The sequence below is a fragment of the Salmo salar genome, chromosome ssa01 (assembly GCF_905237065.1).
Source record: "Salmo salar chromosome ssa01, Ssal_v3.1, whole genome shotgun sequence".
NCBI lineage: Eukaryota > Metazoa > Chordata > Actinopteri > Salmoniformes > Salmonidae > Salmo > Salmo salar.
This window is the reverse complement of record NC_059442.1, coordinates 169987954-170005367: the sequence shown is the minus strand read 5'-3', so window position 1 is coordinate 170005367 and position 17414 is coordinate 169987954. Positions and strand designations below refer to the sequence as shown.

At 43.1% G+C, this 17414-nt stretch overlaps 1 protein-coding gene across 1 annotated transcript in view; it reads left to right on the top strand.

Moving 5' to 3' along the window:
- LOC106591943 (netrin receptor DCC) overlaps nucleotides 1–17414 on the top strand; it is a 384214-nt gene that overhangs the window by 281879 nt on the left and 84921 nt on the right. Inside the window, 2 exon segments of the mRNA XM_045703220.1 lie at nucleotides 8090–8197; nucleotides 15858–16052. Coding sequence (XP_045559176.1) covers nucleotides 8090–8197; nucleotides 15858–16052 — 303 coding nt within the window.

Genomic DNA, 17414 nt, shown 5'->3' with positions numbered 1-17414 from the left:
AATATGATGTGTATAATTGATAATTGTGTATAATATATTTGTGATTTATATATGTGTTATTGTTTGTATTGTATATATGCTTGATATATAATATTATGTATATAATCATGAATATATTTATCGTTGAATATGTAATATGTCGATAATATGCGGATAATTATATATGAATATGTGATAATATCTGATTTTATATACGTTTTTAGTTATATATATATTGATATTGCGATGTATTTTGGTATTGCTATATTATATATATGTTGTATATATTCGTTACTTTACTATATTCGATATGTATATATTTCTATATATATTATATATAATTGTATTTATTATTATATATGGTTTATATTTTTTATATTTGTTTTTTTTATTCTATTTATATATTATATCTATTTGATATGCGTATATATTGCCTTTTGTATTTTTTGTATTATTATATTTATACTATGTATATGTATAATATTATATTAATATTGTTTATCGAATGTCTGCTTTGAATATGTGTATGTAATTAATATTATGTGCGATAATATGAATATGTAATATGATAATGCGATTGTATATGCGAATTTAGCGATTGTGATAATATCGCGTTGCCAATAGCATTTATGCGATAATATTTTGTGTATTATCGCTCGCTGTCTCTCTCTCTCTCTCTCTCTCTCTGTCTCTCTCTCTGTCTCTCTCTCTCTCTCTCTTCTCTCTCTCTGTCTCTCTCTGTCTCTCTCTTCTCTCTCTCTCTGTCTCTCTCTCTGTCTCTCTCTGTCTCTCTCTGTCTCTCTCTGTCTCTCTCTGTCTCTCTCTGTCTGTCTCTGTCTCTCTTCTCTCTTCTCTCTTTCTCTCTCTCTCTTTCTCTCTCTCTCTTCTCTCTCTCTTTCTCTCTCTGTCTCTCTTCTCTCTCTCTCTTTCTCTCTCTGTATCTCTCTCTCTCTCTCTCTGTAAAATAACTACCACGCAGCCTGTCATCACCACTACCCCAAATTATATTTATTCGTTGCAACTCCAATTATTCTTATGAAATAGTACAACGTGCACTTTCTAAATGTCTACATTAATTTTTCAACCCAATCCTTTTTAGAAATACATTGACATTCAATGTTTTTTAGTAGAATGTGCTGCTGTGGAAAGCTCTGTTGTATCAGACTCTTAATCATAGTCGGCTCTGATACCAGTTCCCTTTCGGTGTAACACACTTGTGTGTCCCAAATTACACCCTATTCCCTTCTATGGCGCACTACTTTTTATGCACTACATTGTCTTTTGATGGGTCCACGTGTTGGGAATGGAAACACAGGAACATATGAAAAGGGTTTGATGTAAGAACAAACGTAGTTAGAAATACAACCGTTTAAATAAAAATCACACAACCACTCCAACTGTTTGTTGGATTGGATGTCCTGGGGTAGTACTTTTTCAAACGAAGATTTTGATGTTTAAGTTAGTTTTCAGCGGAGAGTATTGGTCTCAGAACGTGTGTAAGCGAAACTCAGAAAAAAAAGAACCTAAAAGGATTCTTCCACTGTCCTCATATGAGAATCCCTTGAGGAACCCTTTTTAGTTCCAGGTAGAACCCTTTTTAGTTCCAGGTAGAACCCTTTTTAGTTCCTGGTAGAACCCTTTTTAGTTCCAGGTAGAACCCTTTTTAGTTCCTGGTAGAACCCTTTTTAGTTCCAGGTAGAACCCTTTTTAGTTCCAGGTAGAACCCTTTTTAGTTCCTGGTAGAACCCTTTTTAGTTCCTGGTAGAACCCTTTTTAGTTCCTGGTAGAACCCTTTTTAGTTCCAGGTAGAACCCTTTTTAGTTCCAGGTAGAACCCTTTTTAGTTCCTGGTAGAACCCTTTTTAGTTCCTGGTAGAACCCTTTTTAGTTCCAGGTAGAACCCTTTTTAGTTCCTGGTAGAACCCTTTTTAGTTCCTGGTAGAACCCTTTCCACAGAGGGTTCTACATGGAACCCAAAATACTTCTACCTGTAAGTAAAAAGGGGTTCTACATGGAACCCAAAGGGGTTCTCCTATGGGAACAACCTAAGAACCCTTTTGGAATGTATGTTTATCCTGCAATCAGGGAAGCCTGTTCACAGATCACATTTCATTACAGAGTGACACATGTTTTAGGAATTCCTTTTGTCAATAAGTCTACAAAACACAGACTCTTTTGTTTGGCCAATAACAGACTATGTTGTTAAAAGGTCTCCTGGGGTGCGTTGCAACCAGCAGGAAGAATGTAGCACTGTGTAACATTACCGTTGGATAGCATTCAACTGGAGATTACATGGACCTGTGTGTTAAAGCAAACTGGCAACCAAAAACCCATAAGAAACGACCTACCACGTTTTAAGGTATGACCCAGGTGCAGACAGTGTTGAAGAAACAAAAGTTTATTATTTAATTACAGGGGCAGGCAAACAAAAGGTCAAGGCAGGCAGGGGTCCATAATCTAGAGAGGGTGTAAGGCACCGGAACAGCAGGGTCAGGGTCAGGTTCAGGGTCAGGGTCAGGGTCAGGGTCAGGCAGAGGTCCTTAACCCAGAGTAATGGGGCAATGGTACAGGACGACAGGGAGGCTCAGGGTCAGGGTCAGGCAGAGGTCCTTAACCCAGAGTAATGGGGCAATGGTACAGGACGACAGGGAGGCTCAGGGTCAGGGTCAGGCAGAGGTCCTTAACCCAGAGTAATGGGGCAATGGTACAGGACGACAGGGAGGCTCAGGGTCAGGGCAGGCAGAACAGGGAAACTAGAAAACAGGAGCAAGGAACAGGTGGGAGCAGGGAAACAAACGACTGGTAGGTTCTACGAACAAAACGAACTGGCAGCAGACAGACAGAGAACACAGGTATAAATACACTGGGGATAATGGGGAAGATGGTCGACACCTGGAGGGGGGGTGTATGTAGACAATCACAAAGACAGGTGGTTTTTGTATGACAAAACCAGCCGATCAGTTGATTTCTCGTTGCTGCTGTGTCAAGTGATTATGATACTAGACAGATAGTCTAGGTTCTCTACTCCAATGAAATATCGACCTATCAGAAGCTTTGGAAACCGTGTGGCTGATGAATGGAAAAATACTTATTACAGTATAAGAATATAGAAGTAGTTGGCCTGTATTTCATTCAAACGTTTCAACTTAAAATAATATAATATACACAGCATACAGTGCCATATTCAGATCCTTTCCCTTTTTACATTTTTTTTTCACGTTACAGCCTTATTCTAAAATTGATTAAATTACTTTTTCCGTAATCTTTAAAACATATATATATATATATTTTAATTCACCTTTATTTAACCATGTAGGCCAGTTGAGAACAAGTTCTCATTTACAATTGCGACCTGGCCAAGATAAAGCAAAGCAGTTCGACAACATACAACAACACAGAGTTACACATGGAGTAAAACAAACATACAGTCAATAATACAGTAGAAAAAGAAGTCTATATACAATGTGAGTAAATGAGGTGAGATAAGGGGGGTAAAGGCAAAAAAGGCCATGGTGGCAAAGTAAATACAATATAGCAAGTAAAACACTGGAATGGTAGATTTGTAGTGGAAGAAAGTGCAAAGTAGAAATAAATAATGGGGTGCAAAGGAGCAAAATAAATAAAATAATAGGGGAAGTGGTAGTTGTTTGGGCTAAATTATAGATGGGCTATGTACAGGTGCAGTGATCTGTGAGCTGCTCTGACAGCTGGTGCTTAAAGCTAGTGAGGGAGATAAGTGTTTCCAGTTTCAGAGATTTTTGTAGTTCGTTCCAGTCGTTGGCAGCAGAGAACTGGAAGGAAAGGTGACCAAAAGAGGAATTGGCTTTGGGGGTGACCAGAGAGATATACCTGCTGGAGCGCGTGCTATAGATGGGTGCTGCTATGGTGACCAGTGAGCTGAGATAAGGCGGGGCTTTACCTAGCATAGACTTATAGATGACCTGGAGCTAGTGGGTTTGGCGACGAATATGAAGTGAGGGCCAGCCAACGAGAGCATACAGGTCGCAGTGGTGGGTAGTATATGGGGCTTTGGTGACAAAACGGATGGCACTGTGATAGACTGCATCCAATTTGCTGAGTAGAGTGTTGGAGGCTATTTTGTAAATGACATCGCCAAAGTCAAGGATCGGTAGGATAGGCAGTTTTACGAGGGTATGTTTGGCAGCATGAGTGAAGGATGCTTTGTTTTGCGAAATAGGAAGCCGATTCTAGATTTAATTTTGGATTGGAGATGTTTAATGTGAGCCTGGAAGGAGAGTTTACAGTCTAACCAGACACCTAGGTATTTGTAGTTGTCCACATATTCTAAGTCAGAACCGTCCAGAGTAGTGATACTGGATGGGGAGGCAGGTGCAGGCAGCGATCGGTTGAAGAGCATGCATTTAGTTTTACTTGCATTTAAGAGCAGTTGTAGGCCACGGCAGGAGAGTTGTATGGCATTGAAGCTCGTCTGGAGGTTAGTTAACACAGTGTCCAAAGAAGGGCCAGAAGTATACAGACAATTACGGGTATTGTCTACACACAATACCCATAAAGACAAGCAAAAACAGGTTTTTAGAATTTGTTTTACATAAAGTCCCCATCAAAAGTTTGGACACTCCTGTTCATTCAATGGTTTTTCAAACCAAAAACTCAGTTAAAGAATTCCAGGTGAAGCTGGTTGAGAGAATGCCAAGAGTGTGCAAAGCTGTCATCAAGGCAAAGGGTGGCTAATTTGAAGAATCTCAAATATAAAATATTCTTTTAACACTTTTTTGGTTACCACATGATTCCATGTGTGTTATTTCATAGTTTTGATGTCTTCACTATTATTCTACAATGTAGAAAATAGTAAAACAATTAAGCAAAACCTTTGAATGAGTAGGTGTGTCCAAACTTTTGACTTGTACTGTAATTATTCAAACCCTTTTGCTTTGAGACTCCAAATTGAGCTCAGGTGCATCGTGTTTCCATTGATCACCCTTAAGATGTTTCTACAACTTGATTGGAATCCAACTGTGGTAAATTCAATTGATTGGACATGATTTGGAAAGGCACACACCTGTCTATATAAGGTCCCACAGTTGACAGTGCATGAATTGTCCATGGAGCTCCGAGACAGGTTAAAAAAATTCTGCAACATTGAAGGTCCCCAAGAACACAGTGGCCTCCATCATTCTTAAATGGAAGAAGTTTGGAACCACCAACACTCTTCCTAGAGCTGGCCGCCCGGTCAAACTGAGCAATCGGGGAAGAAGGGCCTTGGTCAGGGAGGTGACCAAGAACCCGATGGTCACTCTGACAGAGCTCCAGAGTTCCTCTGTGGAGATGGGAGAAACTTCCAGAAGGACAACCATCCCTGCACTACTCCACCAATCAGGCCTTTATGGTAGAGGGGCCAGATGGAAGCCACTCCTCGGTAAAAGGCACATGACAGCCCGCTTGGAGTTTGACAAAAGGCACCTAAAGGACTCTCAGACCATGAGAAACAAGATTCTCTGGTCTGATGAAACCAAGATTGAACACTTTGAACACTTTGGTCTGGAGGAAACCTGGCACCATCCCTACGGTGAAGCATGGTGGTGGCAGCATCATGCTGTGGGGATGTTTTTCAGCGGCAGGGACTGGGAGACTAGTCAGGTTTGAGTGAAAGATTAACAGAGCAAAATACAGAGAGGTCCTTGATGAAAACCTGCTCCAGAGCACTTAGGACCTCAGACTGGGGAAAAGGTTCACCTTCCAACAGAACAACGAACCTAAGCACACAGCCAAGACAATGCAAGAGTGGCTTCAGGACAAGTCTCTGAAAGTTCTTGAGTGGCCCAGCCAGAGCCCGGACTTTAACCCCGATCGAACATCACTGGAGAGACCTGAAAATAGGATTGCAGCGGCGCTCCCTATCCAACATATCTGCAAAGAAGAATGGGAGAAACTCCCCAAATACAGGTGTGCCAAGCTTGTAGCGTCATACCCAAGAAGACTCAAGGCTGTAATCGCTGCCAAAAGGTGCTTCAACAAAGTACTGAGTAAAGAATCTCAATACTTATGTAAATGTGATATTTCCATTTTTGTATTTTTCAAACTTTTGCAAAAAATTTTAAAAACCTGTTTTTAGAAATGTCATTATGGGGTAATGTGTGTAGATTGATGAGGGAAGTGTGTAGATTGATGAGGGAAAAAAAAACAATTTTATCCATTTTAGAATAAGGAAAATGTGGAAAAAGTCAAGGGGTCTGAATACTTTCCGTATGCCATTTAAAATAACTTTGTTAACATAGCTACATTTGAATTTGATTAAAAAAAAATCCAGTTACTATTGACTTGATTTGTTGGACTCCTGAGTGGTGCAGCAGTCTAAGACACTGCATCTCAGTGCTTGAGGCATCACTACAGACCCCTTGGTTCAATTCCAGGCTGTATCACAACTGGCCGTGATTGGGAGTCCCATAGGGCGGCGCACAATTGGCCCAGCGTCATCCGGATTTGGCAGGTGTGGTTTGTCATAGTAAATAAGATATTTTTCTTAACTGACTTGCCTAGTTAAATAAAGGTTAAAAAAAAAATATTTAAAATATATGGAGTGTCCGGGGATATTTTACCTCTGTTCTTGATAAGAAATGACCATGTCAGACCATTTTCTTTTAAAGACAGTTATATTTAATGGATTAAATAAATTGGAAACAAATACAGTAATATGAGTTGGCTACACCATTAGTTTTCCTTCATACAACGTGTTCACAACGTGTTTACGACGTGTTCACGACGTGTTCACGACGTGTTCACGACGTGTTCACGACGTGTTCACGACGTGTTCACGACGTGTTCACGACGTGTTTACAACGTCTTTACAACGTGTTCACAACGTGTTCACAACGTGTTCTCGACGTGTTTTCGACGTGTTTTCGACGTGTTTTCGACGTGTTTTCGACGTGTTCACGACGTGTTCACGACGTGTTTTCACGACGTGTTTTCACAACGTGTTCACGACGTGTTCACGACGTGTTCACGACGTGTTCACAACGTGTCGGAGTAAATTGCCGCAGTAGATTTTGTTACGGCTGTTGCAGGGAGTGTTATTTTAGTGCTCATCATGAATTTATTGTACTGAGAACACATGAACAGACAAACAGAAACCGACAGCCAAACAGTTCTGTCAGGTAAGAAATACTAAACAGAAATAAAACCACCCACAAAACCCAACGGAAAACAGGCTACCTAAGTATGGCTCCCAATCAGAGACAACGGTGTACAGCTGTCCCTGATTGAGAGCCATACCAGGCCAAAACAAAGAAATACAAAAACATAGAAAAAAGGACATAGAATGCCCACTCTAGTCACACCCTGGCCTAACCAAAATAGAGAATAAAACCCTCTCTATGGCCAGGGCGTGAGAGATTTGCCGTGATAAATGAGGAAATAGATTATTTCAGTTGAATGATTGTCAAATAGCTAAACTGCACTAACTCTGTTCAACTAGCAAGATGAAACTATTCCTATGATAATACCTACCAGCTGCTGATCGTATCATAACAGCCTTTGGTAACAAGAAGGACTAAGATAAAAACCGACATCATCTTGTAGGGAGAGATAATGAGGTGACCAATAATGGTTGTAACGGAGATCAGCCACATATTGATGATTTAACGAGAGATCAGCTGGCGATAATCTGGTTTCCATCGATGGATTCAATTGGCCCGTTTTGTCTGGCCAATTAAAGGTAGACTCAGCGATATGACATAGATACAGAAAGTAAACAGCATGGATACATTTCTGCAACAACTAAGAGCGGTGAAAGCGCGATGCTCAACTTGTCCTCTGTTTTCATGCCCTGGCTACCAGGCTGTTAACAGCGTGAAGCGAACCCGTGCACATGCGCAGGTACTGTGCGTGACTGTGTGAGAGTGAAGTCTTGCATCTCGCTCATCTCAATATCTGTGGTGCCGCTCGTAGCGACGCCGTTTCACCGAGTCTACCTTTAAGGACCATGCAACCTCTGCTATGGCAGTTTACTGTATTTACAGGATTAATTAAACCTCAGGATTCATTATATTTCAAATGAGCATCAGTGTGTGATGACGTGATGACCTCTGACCTTTACTTCCTGTTTCTCTCCTATCCTGATTGGCTGACAGCTCCCAGCTCCGCCCCCAAGGACCTGACGGTCATCAGTCGTGAGGGGAGACCCAGAGCTATTCTGATTAGCTGGCAACCCCCCATGGAGACCAACGGGCGGATCATGGGTAAGAACAGAAGTACTGTTACTGTCTCCACCCTGGACCCTTTATCTAGTCTAAAGTACTGTCTCCACCCTGGACCCTTTATCTAGTCTAAAGTACTGTCTCCACCCTGGACCCTTTATCTAGTCTAAAGTACTGTCTCCACCCTGGACCCTTTATCTAGTCTAAAGTACTGTCTCCACCCTGGACCCTTTATCTAGTCTAAAGTACTGTCTCCACCCTGGACTCTTTATCTAGTCTAAAGTACTGTCTCCAACCTGGACCCTTTATCTAGTCTAAAGTACTGTCTACACCCTGGACCCCTAGTCTAAAGTACTGTCTCCACCCTGGACCCTTTATCTAGTCTAAAGTACTGTCTCCACCCTGGACCCTTTATCTAGTCTAAAGTACTGTCTCCACCCTGGACCCTTTATCTAGTCTAAAGTACTGTCTCCACCCTGGACCCTTTATCTAGTCTAAAGTACTGTCTCCACCCTGGACCCTTTATCTAGTCTAAAGTACTGTCTCCACCCTGGACCCTTTATCTAGTCTAATGTACTGTCTCCACCCTGGACCCTTTATCTAGTCTAAAGTACTGTCTCCACCCTGGACCCTTTATCTAGTCTAAAGTACTGTCTCCACCCTGGACCATTTATCTAGTCTAAAGTACTGTCTCCACCCTGGACCCTTTATCTAGTCTAAAGTACTGTCTCCACCCTGGACCCTTTATCTAGTCTAAAGTACTGTCTCCACCCTGGACCCTTTATCTAGTCTAAAGTAAAGTCTCCACCCTGGACCCTTTATCTAGTCTAAAGTACTGTCTCCACCCTGGACCCTTTATCTAGTCTAAAGTACTGTCTCCACCCTGGACCCTTTATCTAGTCTAAAGTACTGTCTCCACCCTGGACCCTTTATCTAGTCTAAAGTACTGTCTCCACCCTGGACCCTTTATCTAGTCTAAAGTACTGTCTCCACCCTGGACCCTTTATCTAGTCTAAAGTACTGTCTCCACCCTGGACCCTTTATCTAGTCTAAAGTACTGTCTCCACCCTGGACCCTTTATCTAGTCTAAAGTACTGTCTCCACCCTGGACCCTTTATCTAGTCTAAAGTACTGTCTCCACCCTGGACCCTTTATCTAGTCTAAAGTACTGTCTCCACCCTGGACCCTTTATCTAGTCTAAAGTACTGTCTCCACCCTGGACCCTTTATCTAGTCTAAAGTACTGTCTCCACCCTGGACCCTTTATCTAGTCTAAAGTACTGTCTCCACCCTGGACCCTTTATCTAGTCTAAAGTACTGTCTCCACCCTGGACCCTTTATCTAGTCTAAAGTACTGTCTCCACCCTGGACCCTTTATCTAGTCTAAAGTACTGTCTCCACCCTGGACCCTTTATCTAGTCTAAAGTACTGTCTCCACCCTGGACCCTTTATCTAGTCTAAAGTACTGTCTCCACCCTGGACCCTTTATCTAGTCTAAAGTACTGTTACTGTCTCCACCCTGGACCCTTTATCTAGTCTAAAGTACTGTTACTGTCTCCACCCTGGACCCTTTATCTAGTCTAAAGTACTATTACTGTCTCCACCCTGGACCCTTTATCTAGTCTAAATTACTGTTACTGTCTCCACCCTGGACCCTTTATCTAGTCTAAATTACTGTCTCCACCCTGGACCCTTTATCTAGTCTAAAGTACTGTCTCCACCCTGGACCCTTTATCTAGTCTAAAGTACTGTCTCCACCCTGGACCCTTTATCTAGTCTAAAGTACTGTCTCCACCCTGGACCCTTTATCTAGTCTAAAGTACTGTCTCCACCCTGGACCCTTTATCTAGTCTAAAGTACTGTCTCCACCCTGGACCCTTTATCTAGTCTAAAGTACTGTCTCCACCCTGGACCCTTTATCTAGTCTAAAGTACTGTCTCCACCCTGGACCCTTTATCTAGTCTAAAGTACTGTCTCCACCCTGGACTCTTTATCTAGTCTAATGTACTGTCTCCACCCTGGACCCTTTATCTAGTCTAAAGTACTGTTACTGTCTCCACCCTGGACCCTTTATCTAGTCTAAAGTACTGTTACTGTCTCCACCCTGGACCCTTTATCTAGTCTAAAGTACTATTACTGTCTCCACCCTGGACCCTTTATCTAGTCTAAATTACTGTTACTGTCTCCACCCTGGACCCTTTATCTAGTCTAAATTACTGTCTCCACCCTGGACCCTTTATCTAGTCTAAAGTACTGTCTCCACCCTGGACCCTTTATCTAGTCTAAAGTACTGTCTCCACCCTGGACCCTTTATCTAGTCTAAAGTACTGTCTCCACCCTGGACCCTTTATCTAGTCTAAAGTACTGTCTCCACCCTGGACCCTTTATCTAGTCTAAAGTACTGTCTCCACCCTGGACCCTTTATCTAGTCTAAAGTACTGTCTCCACCCTGGACCCTTTATCTAGTCTAAAGTACTGTCTCCACCCTGGACTCTTTATCTAGTCTAATGTACTGTCTCCACCCTGGACCCTTTATCTAGTCTAAAGTACTGTCTCCACCCTGGACCCTTTATCTAGTCTAAAGTACTGTCTCCACCCTGGACCCTTTATCTAGTCTAAAGTACTGTCTCCACCCTGGACCCTTTATCTAGTCTAAAGTACTGTCTCCACCCTGGACCCTTTATCTAGTCTAAAGTACTGTTACTGTCTCCACCCTGGACCCTTTATCTAGTCTAAAGTACTGCTACTGTCTCCACCCTGGACCCTTTATCTAGTCTAAAGTACTGTCTCCAGCCTGGACCCTTTATCTAGTCTAAAGTACTGTCTCCACCCTGGACCCTTTATCTAGTCTAAAGTACTGTCTCCACCCTGGACCCTTTATCTAGTCTAAAGTACTGTCTCCACCCTGGACCCTTTATCTAGTCTAAAGTACTGTTACTGTCTCCACCCTGGACCCTTTATCTAGTCTAAAGTACTATTACTGTCTCCACCCTGGACCCTTTATCTAGTCTAAATTACTGTTACTGTCTCCACCCTGGACCCTTTATCTAGTCTAAAGTACTGTCTCCACCCTGGACCCTTTATCTAGTCTAAAGTACTGTCTCCACCCTGGACCCTTTATCTAGTCTAAAGTACTGTCTCCACCCTGGACCCTTTATCTAGTCTAAAGTACTGTCTCCACCCTGGACCCTTTATCTAGTCTAAAGTACTGTCTCCACCCTGGACCCTTTATCTAGTCTAAAGTACTGTCTCCACCCTGGACCCTTTATCTAGTCTAAAGTACTGTTACTGTCTCCACCCTGGACCCTTTATCTAGTCTAAAGTACTATTACTGTCTCCACCCTGGACCCTTTATCTAGTCTAAATTACTGTTACTGTCTCCACCCTGGACCCTTTATCTAGTCTAAAGTACTGTCTCCACCCTGGACCCTTTATCTAGTCTAAAGTACTGTCTCCACCCTGGACCCTTTATCTAGTCTAAAGTACTGTCTCCACCCTGGACCCTTTATCTAGTCTAAAGTACTGTCTCCACCCTGGACCCTTTATCTAGTCTAAAGTACTGTTACTGTCTCCACCCTGGACCCTTTATCTAGTCTAAAGTACTGTTACTGTCTCCACCCCGGACCCTTTATCTAGTCTAAAGTACTGTTACTGTCTCCACCCTGGACTCTTTATCTAGTCTAAAGTACTGTTACTGTCTCCACCCTGGACTCTTTATCTAGTCTAAAGTACTGTTACTGTCTCCACCCTGGACCCTTTATCTAGTCTAAAGTACTGTCTCCACCCTGGACCCTTTATCTAGTCTAAAGTACTGTTACTGTCTCCACCCTGGACCCTTTATCTAGTCTAAAGTACTGTCTCCACCCTGGACCCTTTATCCAGTCTAAAGTACTGTCTCCACCCTGGACCCTTTATCTAGTCTAAAGTACTGTTACTGTCTCCACCCCGGACCCTTTATCTAGTCTAAAGTACTGTTACTGTCTCCACCCTGGACCCTTTATCTAGTCTAAAGTACTGTTACTGTCTCCACCCTGGACTCTTTATCTAGTCTAAAGTACTGTCTCCACCCTGGACCCTTTATCTAGTCTAAAGTACTGTTACTGTCTCCACCCTGGACCCTTTATCTAGTCTAAAGTACTGCTACTGTCTCCACCCTGGACCCTTTATCTAGTCTAAAGTACTGTCTCCAGCCTGGACCCTTTATCTAGTCTAAAGTACTGTCTCCACCCTGGACCCTTTATCTAGTCTAAAGTACTGTCTCCACCCTGGACCCTTTATCTAGTCTAAAGTACTGTCTCCACCCTGGACCCTTTATCTAGTCTAAAGTACTGTCTCCACCCTGGACCCTTTATCTAGTCTAAAGTACTGTTACTGTCTCCACCCTGGACCCTTTATCTAGTCTAAAGTACTATTACTGTCTCCACCCTGGACCCTTTATCTAGTCTAAATTACTGTTACTGTCTCCACCCTGGACCCTTTATCTAGTCTAAAGTACTGTCTCCACCCTGGACCCTTTATCTAGTCTAAAGTACTGTCTCCACCCTGGACCCTTTATCTAGTCTAAAGTACTGTCTCCACCCTGGACCCTTTATCTAGTCTAAAGTACTGTCTCCACCCTGGACCCTTTATCTAGTCTAAAGTACTGTCTCCACCCTGGACCCTTTATCTAGTCTAAAGTACTGTCTCCACCCTGGACCCTTTATCTAGTCTAAAGTACTGTCTCCACCCTGGACCCTTTATCTAGTCTAAAGTACTGTCTCCACCCTGGACCCTTTATCTAGTCTAATGTACTGTCTCCACCCTGGACCCTTTATCTAGTCTAAAGTACTGTCTCCACCCTGGACCCTTTATCTAGTCTAAAGTACTGTCTCCACCCTGGACCCTTTATCTAGTCTAAAGTACTGTCTCCACCCTGGACCCTTTATCTAGTCTAAAGTACTGTCTCCACCCTGGACCCTTTATCTAGTCTAAAGTACTGTCTCCACCCTGGACCCTTTATCTAGTCTAAAGTACTGTCTCCACCCTGGACCCTTTATCTAGTCTAAAGTACTGTCTCCACCCTGGACCCTTTATCTAGTCTAAAGTACTGTCTCCACCCTGGACCCTTTATCTAGTCTAAAGTACTGTCTCCACCCTGGACCCTTTATCTAGTCTAAAGTACTGTCTCCACCCTGGACCCTTTATCTAGTCTAAAGTACTGTCTCCACCCTGGACCCTTTATCTAGTCTAAAGTACTGTTACTGTCTCCACCCTGGACCCTTTATCTAGTCTAAAGTACTGTTACTGTCTCCACCCCGGACCCTTTATCTAGTCTAAAGTACTGTTACTGTCTCCACCCTGGACTCTTTATCTAGTCTAAAGTACTGTTACTGTCTCCACCCTGGACTCTTTATCTAGTCTAAAGTACTGTTACTGTCTCCACCCTGGACCCTTTATCTAGTCTAAAGTACTGTCTCCACCCTGGACCCTTTATCTAGTCTAAAGTACTGTTACTGTCTCCACCCTGGACCCTTTATCTAGTCTAAAGTACTGTCTCCACCCTGGACCCTTTATCTAGTCTAAAGTACTGTCTCCACCCTGGACCCTTTATCTAGTCTAAAGTACTGTCTCCACCCTGGACCCTTTATCTAGTCTAAAGTACTGTCTCCACCCTGGACCCTTTATCTAGTCTAAAGTACTGTTACTGTCTCCACCCTGGACCCTTTATCTAGTCTAAAGTACTGTTACTGTCTCCACCCCGGACCCTTTATCTAGTCTAAAGTACTGTTACTGTCTCCACCCTGGACCCTTTATCTAGTCTAAAGTACTGTTACTGTCTCCACCCTGGACTCTTTATCTAGTCTAAAGTACTGTCTCCACCCTGGACCCTTTATCTAGTCTAAAGTACTGTTACTGTCTCCACCCTGGACCCTTTATCTAGTCTAAAGTACTGCTACTGTCTCCACCCTGGACCCTTTATCTAGTCTAAAGTACTGTCTCCAGCCTGGACCCTTTATCTAGTCTAAAGTACTGTCTCCACCCTGGACCCTTTATCTAGTCTAAAGTACTGTCTCCACCCTGGACCCTTTATCTAGTCTAAAGTACTGTCTCCACCCTGGACCCTTTATCTAGTCTAAAGTACTGTTACTGTCTCCACCCTTGACTCTTTATCTAGTCTAAAGTTCTGTTACTGTCTCCACCCTGGACCCTTTATCTAGTCTAAAGTACTGTTACTGTCTCCACCCTGGACCCTTTATCTAGTCTAAAGTACTGTCTCCACCCTGGACCCTTTATCTAGTCTAAAGTACTGTTACTGTCTCCACCCTGGACCCTTTATCTAGTCTAAAGTACTGTCTCCACCCTGGACCCTTTATCTAGTCTAAAGTACTGTCTCCACCCTGGACCCTTTATCTAGTCTAAAGTACTGTCTCCACCCTGGACCCTTTATCTAGTCTAAAGTACTGTCTCCACCCTGGACCCTTTATCTAGTCTAAAGTTCTGTTACTGTCTCCACCATGGACCCTTTCTCTAGTCTAAAGTACTGTTACTGTCTCCACCATGGACCCTTTATCTAGTCTAAAGTACTGTTACTGTCTCCACCATGGACCCTTTATCTAGTCTAAAGTACTGTCTCCACCCTGGACCCTTTATCTAGTCTAAAGTACTGTTACTGTCTCCACCCTGGACCCAAGCACTACCCTCCCCTTCTTCCATAGAAGACCCATAGTCCTCCCTCCCTCCCTTCCTCTCCTTCTCCACCCCTCCACTCCTCCCCTCCTCTTCTCCTCCCCTTCCCCCTCCCTTCCTCTCCTCCCCCTCCCTTCCTCTCCTCCCCTCCTCTTCTTCCTCCACCCTCCCCCCTTTTCCTCCCCAATTCCCCTCTCCCATCCTCTCCTTCTCCCACCCCTCCTCTCCTCTCCTCTCCTCTCCTCTCCTCTCCTCTTATACATCTCCTCCTCCCCTCCTCTCCTCTCCTTTCCTCTTCTCTCCTCTTCTCTCTTCCCCTCCTCTCCTCTCCTCTCCTCTCCTTTCCTCTTCTCTTCTCCTCCTCTCCTCCATTCCCCTCCTCTCCTTCTCCTTCTTTCTCCTTATCCTCCTCCCTTCCTCCCCTCCTCCCCTCCTCCTCTCCTCTCCTCTTCTCTATTCTCCTCCTCCCCTCCTCTCCTCTCCTCTCCTCTCCTCTCCTCCTGTCCTCAATGTTGTAAATCAGTCTCCAGTAATGATTCTGATGACTGCTGAAGTCAGACTATGGCCAATAGAGTGCTCCCTGCGGACAGAGCTGTGTGTGTGGTGGATGGATACTGTTTCCTTGTTCCCTGCTCCCCACACTAACTATGTGGGAACACATTCAGTCAATCTGTCCTTTGGGACACAGTCAGTCAAATACCAGGCTTCTACTGCAATCTTTAAATACTAGACAGAGTGGTGCAGCACACTGTTTTAAGGCTGAATGACCTGGAAGGTATTAGGTTATCTCTGCTCATCGTACTGAATGACCTGGTGGGTATTAGGTTATCTCTGCTCATCGTACTGAATGACCTGGAAGGTATTAGGTTATCTCTGCTCATCGTACTGAATGACTGAGTAATGGAGTCTATTGTGTGTTACCTTTCACCTCTACCAGGCTATATTCTGTACTTCACCCTGGATAAGAACATGCCTATAGATGACTGAGTAATGGTTAGGGTTAATCAGTATTCCTCTCTGTGTTGTTTCTCTACCAGGCTATATCCTGTACTACACCCTGGATAAGAACATGCCTATAGATGACTGGGTAATGGAGAGTATCAGTGGAGATCGTCTGACCCACCAGGTGATGGACCTGAACCTGGACACTGTCTACTACTTCAGGATCCAAGCTAAGAATGCCAAGGGAGTGGGTCCCCTGTCAGACCCCATCCACTTCAGGACTAACAAAGGTACAGGATGAGCAGTATTTCTCACTGTTACTTTCAGCCTATCGTCACCTTTCTCACTGTTACTTTCAGCCTATCGTCACCTTTGTCACTGTTACTTTCAGCCTATCGTTACCTTTCTCACTGTTACTTTCAGCCTATCGTTACCTTTCTCACTGTTACTTTCAGCCTATCGTTACCTTTCTCACTGTTACTTTCAGCCTATCGTCACCTTTCTCACTGTTACTTTCAGCCTATCGTCACCTTTCTCACTGTTACTTTCAGCCTATCGTCACCTTTCTCACTGTTACTTTCAGCCTATCGTCACCTTTCTCACTGTTACTTTCAGCCTATCGTCACCTTTCTCACTGTTACTTTCAGCCTATCGTCACCTTTGTCACTGTTACTTTCAGCCTATCGTTACCTTTCTCACTGTTACTTTCAGCCTATCAGTTAACTAACTTTTCCCCTGTCATCCTTACATTCAGTCCTGTTAAAATTAACTAACTTCTCCCCTGTCATCCTCACATCCAGTCCTGATTCCCAGTTGGAGGAGTCTCTCTCTGTTTATTTCCTCTTGATTCTGGCCATCCTCCAACCAGGATGTATTTATGGTCCCATCCACACCTGTTATTCCCAGCTAGCCTCTGACATGATTTCCTTCCACCCATCATGTTTGGCATGTAAATAAACAATAAATAATATTGGCCGCCCTTGGTACATTGGTGATACTCAGAAGGCTTGCGGTGTAGTTTACAGTGCCTTCAGAACCTATTCATAGTGTTCATAATTGACCTATTTCACATTTTGTTGTGCTACAACCTGATTTTAAAATGGATTTAATAAAACATTTTCTCACCCATCTACACAATACCCAACAATGACAAAGTGAAAACATGATTTTAGAAATGTTTGAAAATGTTTTGAAAATGAAATACAGAAAATAACTAATTTATATAAGTTTTCACAGCCTTGATTCAATACTTTGTAGAAGTGTCTTTGTCAGCGATTACAGCTGTGAGTCTTTCAGGCTAAGTATCTAAGAGCTTTTCACTCCTGGATTGTGCAACATTTGCCCATTATAATCTCTGTCAAATTGATTGTTGATCATTGCTAGAGAATCATATTCAGGTCTTGCCATAGATTTTCAAGTGGATTTCAGTCAAAACTGTAACTCAGCCACTCAGGGACAATCACTGTCTTCTTGTATTTTGTATTTTGTACAGACTTCCTTCTTTTCACTGTTGTTGATCCATCCTCAGTTTTCTCCTATCACAGCCATTAAACTCTGTAACTGTTTTAAAGTCACCATTGGCCTCATGTTGAAATCCCTGAGTGGTTTCCTTCCTCTCCGGCAACTGAGTTAGGAAGGACGCCTGTATCTTT